At 45.4% G+C, this 19,740-nt stretch overlaps 2 protein-coding genes across 2 annotated transcripts; one reads left to right on the top strand and one right to left on the bottom strand.

The window, feature by feature from the left end:
- Positions 1–550: 550 nt before the first annotated feature.
- polr1h (RNA polymerase I subunit H) lies at positions 551–3,145 on the bottom strand. The gene is made up of 5 exons (XM_071368988.1): positions 3,017–3,145; positions 2,662–2,785; positions 1,719–1,819; positions 1,100–1,209; positions 551–906 (listed from the first exon to the last, which is right to left on the bottom strand). Exons 1-5 carry the CDS (start codon positions 3,113–3,115, stop codon positions 882–884), a joined length of 459 nt encoding a protein of 152 aa, XP_071225089.1. The 5' UTR covers positions 3,116–3,145; the 3' UTR covers positions 551–881.
- On the top strand, positions 3,097–19,715 carry ddx39b (DEAD (Asp-Glu-Ala-Asp) box polypeptide 39B). The gene is made up of 11 exons (XM_071368987.1): positions 3,097–3,211; positions 6,110–6,321; positions 6,703–6,830; positions 7,065–7,157; positions 7,267–7,450; positions 7,579–7,697; positions 12,537–12,668; positions 13,097–13,206; positions 13,333–13,477; positions 16,574–16,721; positions 19,170–19,715. The coding sequence occupies exons 2-11, from the start codon at positions 6,111–6,113 to the stop codon at positions 19,184–19,186; spliced, it is 1,287 nt and encodes a 428-aa protein (XP_071225088.1). The 5' UTR covers positions 3,097–3,211; position 6,110; the 3' UTR covers positions 19,187–19,715.
- The last annotated feature ends 25 nt before the right edge of the window (positions 19,716–19,740 follow it).

Raw genomic sequence — 19,740 nt, 5'->3', positions numbered from 1 at the left:
GAGGTTCTTGCGTTGTAACTGCACGCACAGCTTCATCTTCTGCCGAGGAGAAGAAGAAGAGGGAGATGATTAGTAGTTGCTCCCCCTCTAGCATAGCTAGACTCATGACGTAAGTCTGATGTATAGAACGTTAGCTAGCTATTGCAAGGTTGAAAGTGTGTTTACATGGGATTTTGTGGTTTAAACAAGCATTTACATCCCCAAAAAATGATCAAGGATAATGTTTTACCCGAGGGTTATCATAAATGGCCTAAATAATTCCTAACAAATTCAGCATCTTCCAAGTTTACAAAAAGGTAATTGACACCATGTTGGATGGCCACGTGATTCAGACCTCCACAAGGGGAGCCTTCAGATTGGAGCAAATACTTTTGCCTCACTCAACATGACAGTGAAATGTAAATGTAGTATGTTTACTTAAATAAAGAGGAACAAAATGATATTGTTAATATACACATTTGTAAACATTATGTATGTTGAGGCAAATTCACGGTCATTACCTGACATCGTTGACAAAAGGTAGAAAGGAGAAAAGCAACCAAACATGTTCTAAAAGACAAATATTTTAATCACACTTGAAAATCTCTGCAGACAAACATCAGACATCAGTATTCAAACCTCATTCAAAATGCTGCAGCTGCAATCTAACTGATGTAGCAAAGGCAAGCCATTGAAATGCTTAGCACTCCGGAGCGACTACCCTAAGCATCATTACAAGGAATGAAGCGCAAGGAATAGCATACCAATTGTGCTTTTCTCCAATAAGATCTCAAGTTTGCATTACATAGATCAAACACATTCTTGTTTACAGACAAAAGAGAGGAGAAGAGAAGAATATTGATGGAGGTCCAAGGGGAACGGAGAAGCATCTCGATCTCTTCTCAGGAGTCTTCTTTCTCCTGATATCTGAATACATAAATTAAATCATAATAAGTAACATATTCAGTCATAAGTAAGCATGTGGACTACATACAGTTTGTGGGGTAAGTGCTTGTCACATTGTGGTGCAGAACAACATAAAAACGGAATAGATTGATGAATCTGGTGGTGAGAACAGGTCAGAATAGCCTTGTTGAATTGGTGTTTGAGTGAGACGTACCTGCAGTGTATACAGGTGAAGAAGACAGTCTGTCCTTCATCTGCAGATCTCATTTGTCTGGTGTGATAAACCATCCCTTCTTTATTGCAGCGAGAGCAGCGCCTGTCAATCTAGAATGCACGAGTTTGAGGAGGTTATAGAGAGAACATACATTGACCATTCCAGTGTTTTACTTGCTATATTGTATTTACTTTGCCACCATGGCCTTTTTTTTTGTGCCTTCACCTCCCTTATCTCACCTCACATGCTCACATTGTATATAGACTTATTTTTCTAATGTATTATTGACTGTATGTTTGTTTTACTCCATGTGTATCTCTGTGTTGTTGTATGTGTCGAACTGCTTTGCTTTATCTTGGCCAGGTCGCAATTGTAAATGAGAACTTGTTCTCAACTGGACTACCTGGTTAAATAAAGGTGAAAAAAACCAACAAAAAAACACGGTTATGTTGTGTAGATTTCTAGAGGTTACAGACAGAACATACCCTAAATGGAGTTTCTTGAGTATTGATAAAGTATGCCATTACCCTGTCACTCCATGTTTCAATTTAATTTCCCTAGTTTTAAATGGGACCATTGATCATTTATAAATAGGAACTTCATTGCAATGAATTCCTACCACAGCCCCCTTGAGTTCTGAGTCATCCTCCTCCACAGCAACAGAGGACCCTTCGAGAGGATTAAAGACAACAGAAGACCTGATCTCTTGACCTGAAAATTCTGAAAACGACGACACAAAAACATAGTTACATCATGGGTCACATACTTATGAAAATATCAAATTGATAAAGGAAACTGTCTGGTCCCAGATCTGTTTATTCTCTTGCCAACTCCATTGCTCGTCGTTGTCAAGCCAAACATGCTTGGCATGATGATTTTTATTTTATTCAACTCGGCAGGTCAGTTAAGAACAAATTCTTATTTGCACCAGTATTTCTACGTGCACATCACCATCTGCTCATCTATCATTCCAGTGTTAATTTGCTAAATTGTAATTACTTCGCTACTATGGCCTATTTATTGCCTTACCTCAGCACTCCATTTGCACACACTGTATACAGACTCTTTTTCTCCTATTGTGTTATTAACTGTACACTTGTTTATTCCATGTGTCATTCTGTGTTGTTGTTTATGTCGCACTGCTTTGCTTTATCTTGGCCAGGTCGCAGTTGTAAATGAGAACTTGTTCTCAACTAGCTTACGTGGTTAAATAAAGGTGAAATAAAATAAAATGTACAATGACGGTCTACACCGGCCAAACCCAGACGACGCTGGGCCAATTGTGCGCCGCCCTATGGGACTCCCAATCAAGGCCGGTTGTGATACAGCCCAGAATCAAACCGGGGTCTGTTTTGACGCCTCAAGCACTGAAATGTAGTGCCTTAGACCGCTGCGCCACTCGGGGGCCCCCGAGGTGACAGGCAATTGGCATGAAAGCACAAACAGACTGGTACTCAGGCTAGTTGTAGCCCCCTTTGGATAACGACTCTGTCTGTTAGTAAGCTACAACATTATTTATAGCAGGGACATTTGACTGATGACAACAAACAACGCATCCTCACCGGTGACAGGTAAACTGAATGCACAGCGGGGACAGGAGACTGTGTCCTGCAGCCCAGGTAGAGGCAGTACGTTCCCACACTCAGGACAGAAGTTGGGATCTCCACTGAAACACGACATCATTGGCTATGGGGGGGAAAGTATTTCAGTGAACAATGTCAGCAACCTTTTGGGGGTTGGCCATAAGATACAGCTAGGTTAGTTAGTCACTTTGCTTGCTAGCTGGCCACTTATTTAGCTAGCCAGTCAACACGTGTTTAGCTAATACTGTACTTATTTTAAAAAATGTGTACACATCGCTAGCTGTCAAACAAAAATGTATCCCTATACCACTTTCAGCGCAGTTCCCAATCTCACCTTCTTAGTAAACCTCGATGTTAGAGAACGTTTCCGAAGTGTTGTTATTGTTCGTGAAAAAAATCCTAGCCAAATGTGCAGGTCGCAGTTCGTGGACATTCAACGCATGCTCACAGTCGCACGTTGATTACGTATTACAAAAACGATAGCTCTCATTTGCAAACGCTCTAGCTAAATTTCTTCACAACGAATAAGGTAAACAATGCTCACTAGGAATATTTATTTAATATGTATTTATTGTCTGTACATTTTCCATCTTGCACATCGTGTAGAATAGCTAGCTAGAAAGCTTGTCAAGCTTAAGAAGCTAGCTAGCTAGACCAGCCAACTCATGAGTCGTGTTTGCTAGCCAGCTAGCTAACGTTACTCATGTTGACACACGTGATAAGCTAACAGCCCAAATTAATAGCGTTAGTTACGAGTACATTTACTTATTTCATTCCACAACTTGTCATAAATAGAAATGAAGATGGCATGAAATTAATCTTGTTTTTCTAACCCTCTCATCATTATCAGCATCATCACCACAGTTTAGCATCAAATGAAAGTTATGGCCGCGTAACGTTAGCTACACAGATTTTGTAGGTGCAGCGAAATGTTTGTTTCTAGCTCCAACAGTGCAGTAATAATAGCTAGCAATAAAAAAAACAAATACACACACATAATCCTAAGAAATATCAGAGTCCGGAATATAGATATGATGTGTGTATATATACATAGGGTCTCCCGAGTGGCGCAGCGGTCTAAGGCACTGCTTCTCAGTACAAGAGGCGTCACTACAGTACCTGGTTCCGGCCGTGATTGGGAGTCCCATAGGGCGGCGCACAATTGGCCCAGCGTTGTCCGTGTTTGGCCAGGGTAGGCCCTCATTGTAAATAGGAATTTGTTAACTGACTTGCCTAGTTAAATAAATAAAACTATATATATATAATGGTGTGTATGGACAGTATATGAATATAAAAGGTGTGTACAACAATAGTTATGTGGGATGAGCCATGACTACAATACAGTATAAATGTAACAGTTTAACTTTACGGCCGTTCCCTCGCGCGAACCAGGGACCCTCTGCACACATCAACAACAGTCACCTACGAAGCATCGTTATCCATCGCTCCACAAAAGCCGCAGCCCTTGCAGAGCAAGGGGAATCACTACTTCAAGGTCTCAGAGCAAGTGACGTCACCGACTGAAAGGCTGCTAGCGCGCACTACCGCTACCTAGCTAGCCATTTCACATCGGTTACATCCACCCCCCTTTCGACCTCCTCCTTTTCCGCAGCAACCATTGATCCGGGTCACGGCACCAATGTAACAGTTTAACTTTACGTCCGTTCCCTCGCCCCGACCCGGGCGCGAACCAGGGACCCTCTGCACACATCAGTGTTGTTACGTTACAGCCTTATTCTAAAATGGATTAAAATAGTTTTTTTTCTCATCAATCTACACACAATATCCCATAATGACAATGTGAAAACAAGTTTTTAGACATTTTTTGCAAAAAAAAAAAACTGAAATATCGTATTTACATAAATATTCAGACCCTTTGCTATGAGACATTGAAATTGAGCTCAAGCGCAGCGGTCTAAGGCACTGAATCTCAGTGCTAGAAGCATCACTACAGATCGTGGTTCGATTCCAGGCTGTATCGCAACCGGCCGTGATTGGGAGTCCCATAGGGCGGCGCACAATTGTCGCCCGGTAGGCCGTCATTGTAAATAAGAATTTGTTCTTTAACTGACTTGCCTAGTTAAATAAAATTCCATTGATTACCCTTGATGTTTCTACAACTTTATTGCAGTCCACCTGTGGTAAATTCAATTGATTGGACATGATTTGGAAAGTCTATATAAGGTCCCACAGTTGACAGTGCATGTCAGATCAAAAACCAAGCCATGAGGTCGAAGGAATTGTCCGTAGAGCTCCGAGACAGGATTGTGTCGAGGCACAGATCTGGGGAAGGGTACCAACAAATTTTTTTGCAGCATTTGAAGGTCCCTAAGAACACAGTGGCCTCAAATTCTTAAATGGAAGAAGTTTAGAACCACCAAAACTCTTCCTAGAGCTGGCCACCCGGCTAAACTGAGCAATCGGGGGAGAAGGGCCTTGGTCAGGGAGGTGACCAAGAACCCGATGGTCACTCTGACAGAGCTCCAGAGTTCCTCTGTGGAGATGAGAGAACCTTCCAGAAGGACAACCACCTCTGCAGCACTCCACCAATCAGGCCTTTATGGTAGAGTGGCCAGACGGAAGCCACTCCTCAGTAAAAGGCACATGACAGCCCGCTTGGAGTTTGCCAAAAGGCCCCTAAAGGACTCTCAGACCATGAGAAACAAGATTCTCTGGTCTGATGAAACCAACATTGAACTCTTTGGCGTAAATGCCAAGCGTCACGTCTGGAGGAAACCTGGCACCATCCCTACGGTGAAGTATGATGGATGCAGCATCATGCTGTGTGGATGTTTTTCAGCAGCAGGGTCTGGGAGACTAGTCAGGATCGAGGGAAAGATGAACGAAGCAAAGTACAGAGAGATCCTTGATGAAAACCTGCTCCAGAGTGCTCAGGACCTCAGTCTGGGGTGAAGGTTCACCTTCCAACAGGACAACAACCCTAAGCACACAGACAAGACAATGCAGGACTGGCTTTGGGACAAGTCTCTGAATGTCCTTGAGTGGCCCAGCCAGAGCCCGGACTTGAGCCCGAACTAACATCTCTGCAGAGACCTGAATGTTGCTGTGCAGCAACGCTCCCCATCCAACCTGATAGAGCTTGAGAGGATCTGCAGAGAAGAATGGGAGAAAATATATTTCAGTTTATTTTTAATTTCTTAAACCTGTTTTTGCCTTGTCATTGTGGAGTATTGTGTGTAGATTGATGAGGGTGGAAAAAACTATTTAAATACATTTTAGAATAAGGCTGTAACAAAATAACGTAACAAAATGTGGAAAAAGGGTTCTGAATACTTTCTGAATGCACTGTAGGTTGAAAGTGTCTTCTTGTTATGTACTGACAGGTTGATGACTATTTCTCTGTTTGTATCTCTCTATCTCTCTCTCTATCTCTCTCTCTATCTATCTCTCTCTATCTACCTGGCAGGATGACTGAGCAGGATGTGGAGAATGAGCTCTTGGACTATGAGGAGGAGGACGTGGTGGGAGATCTATCAGGAGGGGACATTCTGTCCATTAAAAAGGAGCGTGTGAAGGGCTCCTATGTGTCCATCCATTCGTCTGGGTTTAGAGACTTCCTGTTGAAGCCTGAGCTGCTGAGGGCGATAGTGGACTGTGGCTTTGAGCATCCCTCTGAGGGTGAGTAGTACAAGTTAGGTTATTACCAGGGGCAGCACACCACATCACAGGTCTGGGTCGTATTCATTAGTGCACACTGTAGCAAAATGTTTTGCAACGGAAAACGCTTCACATGAAACTGAGGGTTTCTTATTGGTCATGTAGTTCAGGTAGGTCCCTTTCTGTTTCGGCCTGTTTGGTTCCTAATAGCCCATCTTCAAGACAAAGTGCCACGATTAATCATGTCAAAGTACTGTATCAACTTTCAAACTATAATCAGGAGGTAATGGCATCATGATTTGGTACATTGTGTTTTTGATTTAGTTAGTTCTGAAGTAATTACTATACCATTTATTACCATTAATATTCATTCATAATTTTGTATGACTATGTTCCTTTCAGTTCAACATGAGTGCATCCCTCAGGCCATCCTGGGTATGGATGTGCTGTGCCAGGCTAAGTCTGGTATGGGCAAGACGGCCGTGTTTGTCCTGGCCACACTACAGCAGCTGGAGCCTGTCACTGGACAAGTAATCTCACTCACTCTCTCACCCTCCCTCCCGCTCTCTCTCACTCTCTCCCTTTCTCCTCTCCTTTTCTCTTCTCTCTTTCCGCCTCCGTCAGTCTGTCACTCGTTGTCTTCTGGACTGTTTATAGAGCTAGCGTTGTTGTTGTCGTGGTCTTGGTCCATCAGTATCTGTGAAGTACTAAGCTTTCTAATGCATTAAACTACCCACCCTGGCCACCCTTCTCTCTTTGTTTAGGTGTCCGTGCTGGTGATGTGTCACACCCGAGAGCTGGCGTTTCAGATCAGCAAGGAGTATGAGAGATTCTCCAAGTACATGCCGACTATCAAGGTACACAAATGCTATTACCACCCTGACCCTCTTAACCTCCAGTCTGGATAATAACTACAAGGTTCACAGTTCTTCCACCGCTGTTTTTTCTCCCCATCTCTCCCACCAGGTGGCAGTGTTCTTTGGTGGCCTGTCTATAAAGAAGGACGAGGAGGTGTTGAAGAAGGAGTGTCCCCATGTGGTGGTGGGGACGCCGGGGCGAATCCTGGCCCTGATCCGCAACAAGACCCTCAACCTGCGACACATCAAACACTTCATCCTGGACGAGTGTGACAAAATGTTGGAACAACTTGGTGAGTCTGAATCATTTTAAGATTGGACAGTACACCACTATAGATGAATCATCTACTCGTATTTACATTCTAGGAGATCTAACACCATTTACAAACAAAAAAGCAAAACCCCTCCCTTTCTCCCTCAGACATGCGCAGAGACGTCCAGGAGATATTCCGTCTGACCCCCCATGAGAAACAGGTCATGATGTTCAGCGCCACCCTGAGCAAAGAGATTCGCCCCGTCTGCCGAAAGTTCATGCAAGATGTAATTACACCTCCTCTCCTCCTGCGTCCACCACGTCTGTACTTCCTCCACACCTTCACCTATCCCCCTGCTCTGCCTTGCCTGGCGGGAACGGGGGTTAAGGGGGGTGGAGGAGTTACCCCCACGGCCCTCTGAGTCTGATATGAGAGAGACAGCGGTGTCTTTCTAGACGCCGAACAGTCCCACCTCTATAAGGGAAGTGACAGCCCACTGACATAGGAAGGCCTTAGTTCTATGCGGATGGCCTATGCTTGGTCACTAACACCGTACGCTAGTAGTGTACTGCCCCACCTTTCACCAGAATGCCATGTGTTAATGGCGTCTCCTTTATAGACTAGCTTGTGCTGTTCAACTGAAATGTACGCAGTCTTTCTTCTTCATGAAGTTTAACACGGTCATCCAGGTGGAAATAGGTCCAGTTTTCAGTCTGTACGTTACGAATCTGACCTGCCTGATGTCACTATGCTGACCAGCCTATGCAGCATTCGTTAAACGATGCTTTCGTTCCAAAAGCAGGTTAAATAATCTTGTAATCTAGGGTAGAAAAAACTATTTGTCTCGACTAACTTTACACCGTTTATTTATGAAGGCAACTGTTCGCCCAGGTTGGCATGAGTGTATACGCTCTGCTCTAAGCTGCTTGTAAAACCCCCTGGTTCACTGCCCTGTCGTTCAGAGAGAGAGGGATCTCCCTGGAGCTGTAACCGCTCATTTGGCAAACGACAGGTACAAATCTCAGAGGAGAGAGAGAGCCTAATTAAATGTAAATACAAAGTATCCCAAAGAACCTCAGTCAAACAAATAACACACGCGTAAAGAAATGAGGAGGAAAACTGACGAGCCAAGCTCTCATTATGTGGATGCTGCCTGGCTCTCTGGTTCGCTGTAGTTCAGTATGTGGACGCTGCCTGGCTCTCTGTAATTCATTATGTGGTCCCTGCCTGGCTCTCTGGGTCGCTGTAGTTCCTTATGTGGACGCTGCCTGGCTCTCTGGGTCGCTGTAGTTCCTTATGTGGACGCTGCCTGGGTCGCTGCAGTTCATTATGTGGACGCTACCTGGCTCTCTGGGTCACTGTAGTTCCTTATGTGGACGCTGCCTGGCTCTCTGGGTCGCTGTAGTTCATTATGTGGATGCTGCCTGGCTCTCTGTAGTTCATTACGTGGACGCTGCCTGGCTCTCTGGGTCGCTGTAGTTCATTATGTGGACGCTGCCTGGCTCTCTGGGTCGCTGTAGTTCATTATGTGGACGCTGCCTGGGTCTCTGTAGTTCATTATGTGGACGCTGCCTGGCTCTCTGGGTAGCTGTAGTTCATTATGTGGACGCTGCCTGGGTCACTGTAGTTCATTATGTGGACGCTGCCTGGCTCTCTGGGTCGCTGTAGTTCATTATGTGGATGCTGCCTGGCTCTCTGTAGTTCATTACGTGGACGCTGCCTGGCTCTCTGGGTCGCTGTAGTTCATTATGTGGACGCTGCCTGGCTCTCTGGGTCGCTGTAGTTCATTATGTGGACGCTGCCTGGGTCTCTGTAGTTCATTATGTGGACGCTGCCTGGCTCTCTGGGTAGCTGTAGTTCATTATGTGGACGATGCCTGGCTCTCTGTAGTTCATTACGTGGACGCTGCCTGGCTCTCTGGGTCGCTGTAGTTCATTATGTGGACGCTGCCTGGCTCTCTGGGTCGCTGTAGTTCATTATGTGGACGCTGCCTGGCTCTCTGGGTCGCTGTAGTTCATTATGTGGACGCTGCCTGGCTCTCTGTAGTTCATTATGTGGACGCTGCCTGGCTCTCTGGGTCGCTGTAGTTCATTATGTGGACGCTGCCTGGCTCTCTGTAGTTCATTATGTGGACGCTGCCTGGCTCTCTGGGTCGCTGTAGTTCATTATGTGGACGCTGCCTGGCTCTCTGGGTCGCTGTAGTTCATTATGTGGACGCTGCCTGGGTCGCTGTAGTTCATTATGTGGACGCTGCCTGGCTCTCTGGGTCGCTGTAGTTCATTATGTGGACGCTGCCTGGCTCTCTGGGTCGCTGTAGTTCATTATGTGGACGCTGCCTGGCTCTCTGGGTCACTAGTTCATTATGTGGACGCTGCCTGGCTCTCTGGGTCGCTGTAGTTCCTTAGTTTCAGTCAAAATGTCCCCATTACCTCTTTGTCAGCCAGTCTGCTTTTTAAAAAAATATATTTTATTTTTGCATTTTCCAATTAAGAACATTCAAAACAAAAGTGAAAAGATATTAGACAACAATAGGACAAAGTGAGAGTAACAGAGGAACAAAACAAAACAAAAAATATATTATTATTATTATTAATAAATAAGTCATAATAAAAAGGAGTGACAAGACAGAACACCCCGATGTGAAGAAAGGAGAGAGAGAGAGAGGAATGGTAGGGAGGTAATGTGGATTGAAGAGAGAAAAGAGGGAGATGTGACGGTACACAGAGCTGTCTCGTGTTACCATGAATCTAGACGGTACACAGAGCTGTCTCGTGTTACCATGAATCTAGACGGTACACAGAGCTGTCTCGTGTTACCAGGATCTCTAGACGGTACACAGAGCTGTCTCGTGTTACCATGAATCTAGACGGTACACAGAGCTGTCTCGTGTTACCAGGATCTCTAGACGGTACACAGAGCTGTCTCGTGTTACCATGAATCTAGACGGTACACAGAGCTGTCTCGTGTTACCATGAATCTAGACGGTACACAGAGCTGTCTCGTGTTACCATGAATCTATACGGTACACAGAGCTGTCTCGTGTTACCATGAATCTAGACGGTACACAGAACTGTCTCGTGTTACCATGAATCTAGACGGTACACAGAGCTGCCTCGTGTTGCCATGAATCTACAATCGATGAGGTAACTCTGAAATACTTGTAGAGGTAGCTAAGGGTAGAAGAGCCCCTTTGGTCATATGAAAAATAGACTATGAACAGAGAAGAGAAGAAAATCCAGCTCCCTAAAACCCTTCGCTTGGTAACAGGGCGACTAGGATTGAGATGACACACTGAGTGAATGTTAGATGACAGTGATTGAGATGACACACTGAGTGAATGTTAGATGACAGTGTTTGAGAGGACACACTGAGTGAATGTTAGATGACAGTGTTTGAGAGGACAGACTGAGTGAATGTTAGATGACAGTGTTTGAGAGGACACACTGAGTGAATGTTAGATGACAGTGATTGAGATGACACACTGAGTGAATGTTAGATGACAGTGTTTGAGAGGACACACTGAGTGAATGTTAGATGACAGTGTTTGAGAGGACAGACTGAGTGAATGTTAGATGACAGTGATTGAGATGACACACTGAGTGAATGTTAGATGAGTGATTGAGAGGACAGCCTGAGTGAATGTTAGATGACAGTGTTTGAGAGGACAGCCTGAGTGAATGTTAGATGACAGTGTTTGAGAGGACAGACTAAGTGAATGTTAGATGACAGCGATAATAAACTTGAGGATCATTTATATTAAATGTCATTGATGTAATTGGATTGATGATTAGTCATGTGTGATGTACAGCCTCCCAGTAAATGATGTCCCTGATTGATCGTGTAGATCATCTAATTGACAGACTGTTTCCTCATTGTTTAGTTAGACACAGCTGTTGCCAGGGAGACCGAGTCAAAGTGGTGCGTAGATGAGTGTGTTGTGAAGATGAATCGATCTCACGTCAAGCGGAGCAGCCATAGTTATTCCGATGAGGGCCAGGCTTTTTGTTTTAATGGACATTACAGCATTAATGTTTTACTTGTGGTTACGGTTTACAATAACTTGCAATTTCATCTGATCACTATGGCTTTTCATTTGACTTTTATTTTTTTGTTGCAAGTGTTGTGTGGATAGTAGTGACTAGTGAGGGTGAGCGATGTCTGTTGCATCGGTATGGGAAATGGTGTCCTGTGTGTGTGTGTGGCTCGCCTGTTTGTTTGGCTGTTTGTCTGGGGGGGTGTGGGGGTGTGTGGGGGTGTCTGGGGGTGTGTGGGGGTGTGTGTGTGAACTTCAAACCTTTGGTGTCCCTCTATTTCCCCATCCCCTCTCTCTCTATTTCCCTGGATTTCATCATGTCTCTCTGATTCACCTCTTCCTGGTCACTTTAACCACTGCTCTCTGGGAACCTTTCACTTACTGTTTACTTTCCCTTCCCTCTCCTGAACGTGTATCAATCTACCGTATTACTATATGTACATACAACTCCTCTGTTCCTTACAAACCTGTCCCTTACAAACCTGTCCCTCACAAACCTGTCCCTCACAAACCTGTCCCTCACAAACCTGTCCCTCACAAACCTGGACCAACCATTCAAAACCCATCACAACACGTCAAATACTCTGTCAACCCCCCCCCCTCGTTAACTCTCCTCAAACATCCCCCCTTTCCTCCTACCAACCCAACCCCCCCCCCCCCCCCTTCCCCCCGTTAACTCTCCTCACGCGTCTTCCTCATTCCCCTACCTTCCCTCCACACGCCTCACCCCTCCACTCTCCCTCTCCAACCCTCCTTCCCTCACCCCTCCACTCCACTCTCCCTCTCCAACCCTCCTTCCCTCACCCCTCCACTCTCCCTCTCCAACCCTCCTTCCCTCACCCCTCCACTCTCCCTCTCCAACCCTCCTTCCCTCACCCCTCCACTCTCCCTCTCCAACCCTCCTTCCCTCACCCCTCCACTCTCCCTCTCCAACCCTCCTTCCCTCACCCCTCCACTCTCCCTCTCCAACCCTCCTTACCTCACCCCTCCACTCTCCCTCTCCAACCCTCCTTACCTCACCCCTCCACTCTCCCTCTCCAACCCTCCTTACCTCACCCTAACCCTGTCCCACCACTTGCTTGCTCCACCCAGCCGATGGAAATCTTTGTTGATGATGAGACCAAGCTGACTCTCCACGGGCTGCAGCAGTACTACGTCAAACTGAAGGACAACGAGAAGAACAGGAAGCTCTTTGATCTCCTCGACGTGCTGGAATTCAACCAGGTACTGGAATTAATTATGATGTTCAACCAGGTACTGGAATTAATTATGATGTTCAACCAGGTAGTGGAATTAATTATAATATTCTTCAGAGGTGTTCAACCAGGTAGTGGAATTATAATATTCTACAGAGGCACATGGCAGTAGAAACAGGAACAAAGTAATTGCTAGCTGGGCAAGTTTTTGTATGCAAATAGTGTGTGTAGTCAACGTCTTAGTTCAACCAGGTACTATGTTTCATGTTCCACCGTGGTACAAGAAATTCAGGGAAAGCAAAAACGCTGACTAGACAAGTCAAATTTTGAAAATAAAAATGCAAATGACTGTAGTCAAATGTAGTGTGTGTTGTGGTGTTTCCACCTGGTGTGAAGTCCGTGCAGCGTTGTGTGTGTCTGGCCCAGTGTGTGTAGTGATATTATGTGTTATTATAGGTGGTGATCTTTGTGAAGTCTGTGCAGCGCTGTGTGGCTCTGGCCCAGCTGTTGGTTGAGCAGAACTTCCCGGCTATTGCCATCCACCGCGGGATGCCTCAGGAGGAACGGTACGTAGATAGTTGGTGTGTGGTTCTGTATTATATTGAACGTGAATACTATAAGTGATTGATCTGGCATGGTCATTACCCATCTTTTAATTCCACACCCTCTTTCTCCCCAATCTCCTTCCCCAGTCTCTCTCGTTACCAACAATTTAAAGACTTCCAGAGACGTATCCTGGTGGCCACCAACCTGTTTGGCAGAGGGATGGACATCGAGAGGGTCAACATCGCCTTCAACTACGACATGCCAGAAGACTCTGACACGTACCTGCACAGGGTATGTCCCTGTGATATTAGACTATTAGACTGTCCCGTAGACTATTAGACTGTCCCGTAGACTATTAGACTGTCCCGTAGACTCTTAAAGACTGTCCCGTAGACTCTTAAAGACTGTCCCGTAGACTCTTAAAGACTGTCCCGTAGATTATTAAAGACTGTCCCGTAGATTATTAAAGACTGTCCCGTAGACTATTAGACTGTCCCGTAGACTATTAGACTGTCCCGTAGACTATTAGACTGTCCCGTAGACTATTAGACTGTCCCGTAAGACTGTCCCGTAGACTATGAAAGACTGTCCCGTAGACTATGAAAGACTGTCCCGTAGACTATTAGACTGTCCCGTAGACTATTAGACTGTCCCGTAGATTATTAAAGACTGTCCCGTAGACTATGAAAGACTGTCCCGTAGACTATGAAAGACTGTCCCGTAGACTATGAAAGACTGTCCCGTAGACTATGAAAGACTGTCCCGTAGACTATTAGACTGTCCCGTAAGACTGTCCCGTAGACTATGAAAGACTGTCCCGTAGACTATGAAAGACTGTCCCGTAGACTATTAGACTGTCCCGTAGACTGTCCCGTAGACTATTAGACTGTCCCGTAGACTATTAGACTGTCCCGTAGACTATTAAAGACTGTCCCGTAGACTATGAAAGACTGTCCCGTAGACTATTAAAGACTGTCCCGTAGACTATTAGACTGTCCCGTAGATTATTAAAGACTGTCCCCTAGATTATTAAAGACTGTCCCGTAGATTATTAAAGACTGTCCCGTAGACTATGAAAGACTGTCCCGTAGACTATGAAAGACTGTCCCGTAGACTATGAAAGACTGTCCCGTAGATTATTAAAGACTGTCCCGTAGACTATTAGACTGTCCCGTAGACTATTAGACTGTCCCGTAGACTATTAGACTGTCCCGTAGACTATTAGACTGTTCCGTAAGACTATGAAAGACTGTCCCGTAGACTATGAAAGACTGTCCCGTAGACTATGAAAGACTGTCCCGTAGACTATTAAAGACTGTCCCGTAGACTATTAGACTGTCCCGTAGATTATTAAAGACTGTCCCGTAGATTATTAAAGACTGTCCCCTAGATTATTAAAGACTGTCCCGTAGATTATTAAAGACTGTCCCGTAGACTATGAAAGACTGTCCCGTAGACTATGAAAGACTGTCCCGTAGACTATGAAAGACTGTCCCGTAGACTATGAAAGACTGTCCCGTAGACTATTAGACTGTCCCGTAGACTATTAGACTGTCCCGTAGACTATTAGACTGTCCCGTAGACTATTAAAGACTGTCCCGTAGACTATTAGACTGTCCCGTAGATTATTAAAGACTGTCCCCTAGATTATTAAAGACTGTCCCGTAGATTATTAGACTGTCCCGTAGACTGTCCCGTAGACTATTAGACTGTCCCGTAGACTATTAGACTGTCCCGTAGACTATTAGACTGTCCCGTAGACTATGAAAGACTGTCCCGTAGACTATGAAAGACTGTCCCGTAGACTATTAGACTGTCCCGTAGACTATTAAAGACTGTCCCGTAGACTATGAAAGACTGTCCCGTAGACTATGAAAGACTGTGCCGTAGACTATGAAAGACTGTCCCGTAGACTATGAAAGACTGTCCCGTAGACTATGAAAGACTGTCCCGTAGACTATTAGACTGTCCCGTAGACTATTAGACTGTCCCGTAGACTGTCCCCTAGATTATTAAAGACTGTCCCGTAGATTATTAAAGACTGTCCTGTAGACTATGAAAGACTGTCCCGTAGACTATGAAAGACTGTCCCGTAGACTATGAAAGACTGTCCCGTAGATTATTAAAGACTGTCCCGTAGACTATTAGACTGTCCCGTAGACTATTAGACTGTCCCGTAGACTATTAGACTGTCCCGTAAGACTGTCCCGTAGACTATGAAAGACTGTCCCGTAGACTATGAAAGACTGTCCCGTAGACTATGAAAGACTGTCCCGTAGACTATTAGACTGTCCCGTAGACTATTAGACTGTCCCGTAGACTATTAGACTGTCCCGTAGACTATTAGACTGTCCCGTAGATTATTAGACTGTCCCGTAGACTATGAAAGACTGTCCCGTAGACTATGAAAGACTGTCCCGTAGACTATTAGACTGTCCCGTAGACTATTAGACTGTCCCGTAGACTGTCCCGTAGACTATTAGACTGTCCCGTAGACTATTAGACTGTCCCGTAGATTATGAAAGACTGTCCCGTAGACTATGAAAGACTGTCCCGTAGACTATTAGACTGTCCCGTAGATTATGAAAGACTGTCCCGTAGATTATGAAAGACTGTCCCGTAGACTATTAGACTGTCCCGTAGACTATGAAAGACTGTCCCGTAGACTATGAAAGACTGTCCCGTAGACTATTAAAGACTGTCCCGTAGACTATGAAAGACTGTCCCGTAGACTATGAAAGACTGTCCCGTAGACTATGAAAGACTGTCCCGTAGACTATTAGACTGTCCCGTAGACTATTAGACTGTCCCGTAGACTATGAAAGACTGTCCCGTAGACTATGAAAGACTGTCCCGTAGACTATTAGACTGTCCCGTAGACTATTAGACTGTCCCGTAGACTATTAAAGACTGTCCCGTAGACTATGAAAGACTGTCCCGTAGACTATTAGACTGTCCCGTAGACTATTAGACTGTCCCGTAGACTATTAAAGACTGTCCCGTAGACTATTAGACTGTCCCGTAGATTATGAAAGACTGTCCCGTAGACTATGAAAGACTGTCCCGTAGACTATTAGACTGTCCCGTAGACTATGAAAGACTGTCCCGTAGACTATTAGACTGTCCCGTAGACTATTAGACTGTCCCGTAGACTATTAGACTGTCCCGTAGACTATTAGACTGTCCCGTAGACTATGAAAGACTGTCTACTACTCGTGATGTAGATGAGTAATTCTGAGCCTCGCCTTGCTCAGCTGTATCCCCTCAAAAACATACAGGTTGTTTTGTTAAAGGCCTCTTGTTTGTCTGTCTTACCGATAGCAGCATCATTAGGTTAGTTGGTTATGAAGCCCTTTTTAAGTTGTTTGTGTGCGTCTTACTCATCAGGTTGCCAGGGCGGGCAGGTTTGGCACCAAAGGCCTGGCCATCACATTTGTGTCTGATGAGACGGATGCCCGTACTCTTAACGACGTCCAGGACCGGTTCGAGGTGAACATCAGCGAGCTGCCCGACGAGATCGACATCTCATCTTACAGTAAGTGCTGCTTAGTTCCAATCAGCCTTGGTTATCAGTGGATGATCTAGAGTATTTTATTTATTTATCCTTTATTTAACTAGGCAAGTCAGATTTTTTTTACCTTGTCAGCTCGGGGATTCGATCCAGCAACCTTTCAGTTACTGGCCCAACGCTCTAACCACTAGGCTACCTGCTGGTTACTAGTCCAACACTCTAACCACTAGGCTACCTGCTGGTTACTAGTCCAACGCTCTAACCACTAGGCTACCTGCTGGTTACTAGTCCAACGCTCTAACCACTAGGCTACCTGCTGGTTACTAGTCCAACACTCTAACCACTAGGCTACCTGCTGGTTACTGGTCCAACGCTCTAACCACTAGACTACCTGCTGGTTACTAGTCCAACACTCTAACCACTAGGCTACCTGCTGGTTACTGGTCCAACGCTCTAACCACTAGACTACCTGCTGGTTACTAGTCCAACGCTCTACCCACTAGGCTACCTGCTGGTTACTAGTCCAACACTCTAACCACTAGGCTACCTGCTGGTTACTAGTCCAACGCTCTAACCACTAGGCTACCTGCTGGTTACTAGTCCAACGCTCTAACCACAAGGCTACCTGCTGGTTACTAGTCCAACGCTCTAACCACTAGACTACCTGCTGGTTACTAGTCCAACACTCTAACCACTAGGCTACCTGCTGGTTACTAGTCCAACGCTCTAACCACTAGGCTACCTGCTGGTTACTAGTCCAACACTCTAACCACTAGGCTACCTGCTGGTTACTAGTCAAACACTCTAACCACTAGGCTACCTGCTGGTTACTAGTCCAACGCTCTAACCACTAGGCTACCTGCTGGTTACTAGTCCAACACTCTAACCACTAGGCTACCTGCTGGTTACTAGTCAAACACTCTAACCACTAGGCTACCTGCTGGTTACTAGTCCAACGCTCTAACCACTAGACTACCTGCTGGTTACTGACCCAACGCTCTAACCACTAGGCTACCTGCTGGTTACTGACCCAACGCTCTAACCACTAGGCTACCTGCTGGTTACTAGTCCAACGCTCTAACCACAAGGCTACCTGCTGGTTACTAGTCCAACGCTCTAACCACTAGACTACCTGCTGGTTACTAGTCCAACACTCTAACCACTAGGCTACCTGCTGGTTACTAGTCAAACACTCTAACCACTAGGCTACCTGCTGGTTACTGGTCCAACGCTCTAACCACTAGACTACCTGCTGGTTACTAGTCAAACACTCTAACCACTAGGCTACCTGCTGGTTACTAGTCCAACGCTCTAACCACTAGGCTACCTGCTGGTTACTAGTCCAACGCTCTAACCACTAGGCTACCTGCTGGTTACTAGTCCAACACTCTAACCACTAGGCTACCTGCTGGTTACTGGTCCAACGCTCTAACCACTAGACTACCTGCTGGTTACTAGTCCAACGCTCTACCCACTAGGCTACCTGCTGGTTACTAGTCCAACGCTCTAACCACTAGGCTACCTGCTGGTTACTAGTCCAACGCTCTAACCACTAGGCTACCTGCTGGTTACTAGTCCAACGCTCTAACCACTAGACTACCTGCTGGTTACTAGTCCAACACTCTAACCACTAGGCTACCTGCTGGTTACTAGTCCAACGCTCTAACCACTAGGCTACCTGCTGGTTACTAGTCCAACGCTCTAACCACTAGGCTACCTGCTGGTTACTAGTCCAACACTCTAACCACTAGGCTACCTGCTGGTTACTAGTCAAACACTCTAACCACTAGGCTACCTGCTGGTTACTAGTCCAACGCTCTAACCACTAGACTACCTGCTGGTTACTGACCCAACGCTCTAACCACTAGGCTACCTGCTGGTTACTGACCCAACGCTCTAACCACTAGGCTACCTGCTGGTTACTAGTCAAACACTCTAACCACTAGGCTACCTGCTGGTTACTAGTCCAACGCTCTAACCACTAGGCTACCTGCTGGTTACTAGTCCAACACTCTAACCACTAGGCTACCTGCTGGTTACTAGTCAAACACTCTAACCACTAGGCTACCTGCTGGTTACTAGTCCAACGCTCTAACCACTAGACTACCTGCTGGTTACTGACCCAACGCTCTAACCACTAGACTACCTGCTGGTTACTGGCCCAATGCTCTAACCACTAGACTACCTGCTGGTTACTGACCCAACGCTCTAACCACTAGGCTACCTGCTGGTTACTGGCCCAACGCTCTAACCACTAGGCTACCTGCTGGTTACTGGCCCAACGCTCGAACCACTAGGCTACCTGCTGGTTACTGGCCCAACACTCTAACCACTAGGCTACCTGTTGCAGTAATCTGTTACTTAATAGGAAATGAATTATGTTAGAAACATCTGTATTTTATCAGTGGAGTATAGATCATCAAATGAATGTTTTTGCTTTAACTTGTCCTGTTTTACCTCCTGTCTTCTCAGTTGAACCAACCCGGTAAAGAAGACGAGATCTATTACCCAGCAGACATTGCATCCAGAATTGTGACTTATATTTGACCTTTTAACACTGATAACTAAAGGTCAAATCAACTATTATCCAATCAAACAGTACAATACAGTAAGAATTTCTTTAATCTGCTGGCGTTCATTCATTCGCCCCCTAGAATGAATAAATTAGGACTACTGTGGAATAGCGCGTTCTGTGGATAGAAAAGTTTGGTTACATTGTCAGGCCTTTTCCCCATGCCATTTGTTTAATGATGTTAATATTGTTTGGTTGTATTTATATAGACTAGGTAGCTGTCACTGAATATTTGAGTTATTTATTTTTTAGCATTTTATTTACCTTGTCATTTTGGATTGTGAATGCTGCATTTTATAGCCTGTGAAAATAGTCGACCCAGTTACCAAGCGGTAGTTTCTAGTGTGAAGGACAGGAAGAGGATGTTACATGGAAGGACTTGTAGAGAGACTCTAAACAAGAGCCGTTCTGCGCTCAATGTGAATTCATAAATATGTTTGACTCTATACAGACTTGCTGCTTCATCTTGTC

The sequence above is a fragment of the Salvelinus alpinus genome, chromosome 26 (genome assembly GCF_045679555.1).
Source record: "Salvelinus alpinus chromosome 26, SLU_Salpinus.1, whole genome shotgun sequence".
In the NCBI taxonomy this organism is placed as follows: domain Eukaryota; kingdom Metazoa; phylum Chordata; class Actinopteri; order Salmoniformes; family Salmonidae; genus Salvelinus; species Salvelinus alpinus.
This window is presented reverse-complemented; position numbering and strand designations above follow the sequence as displayed.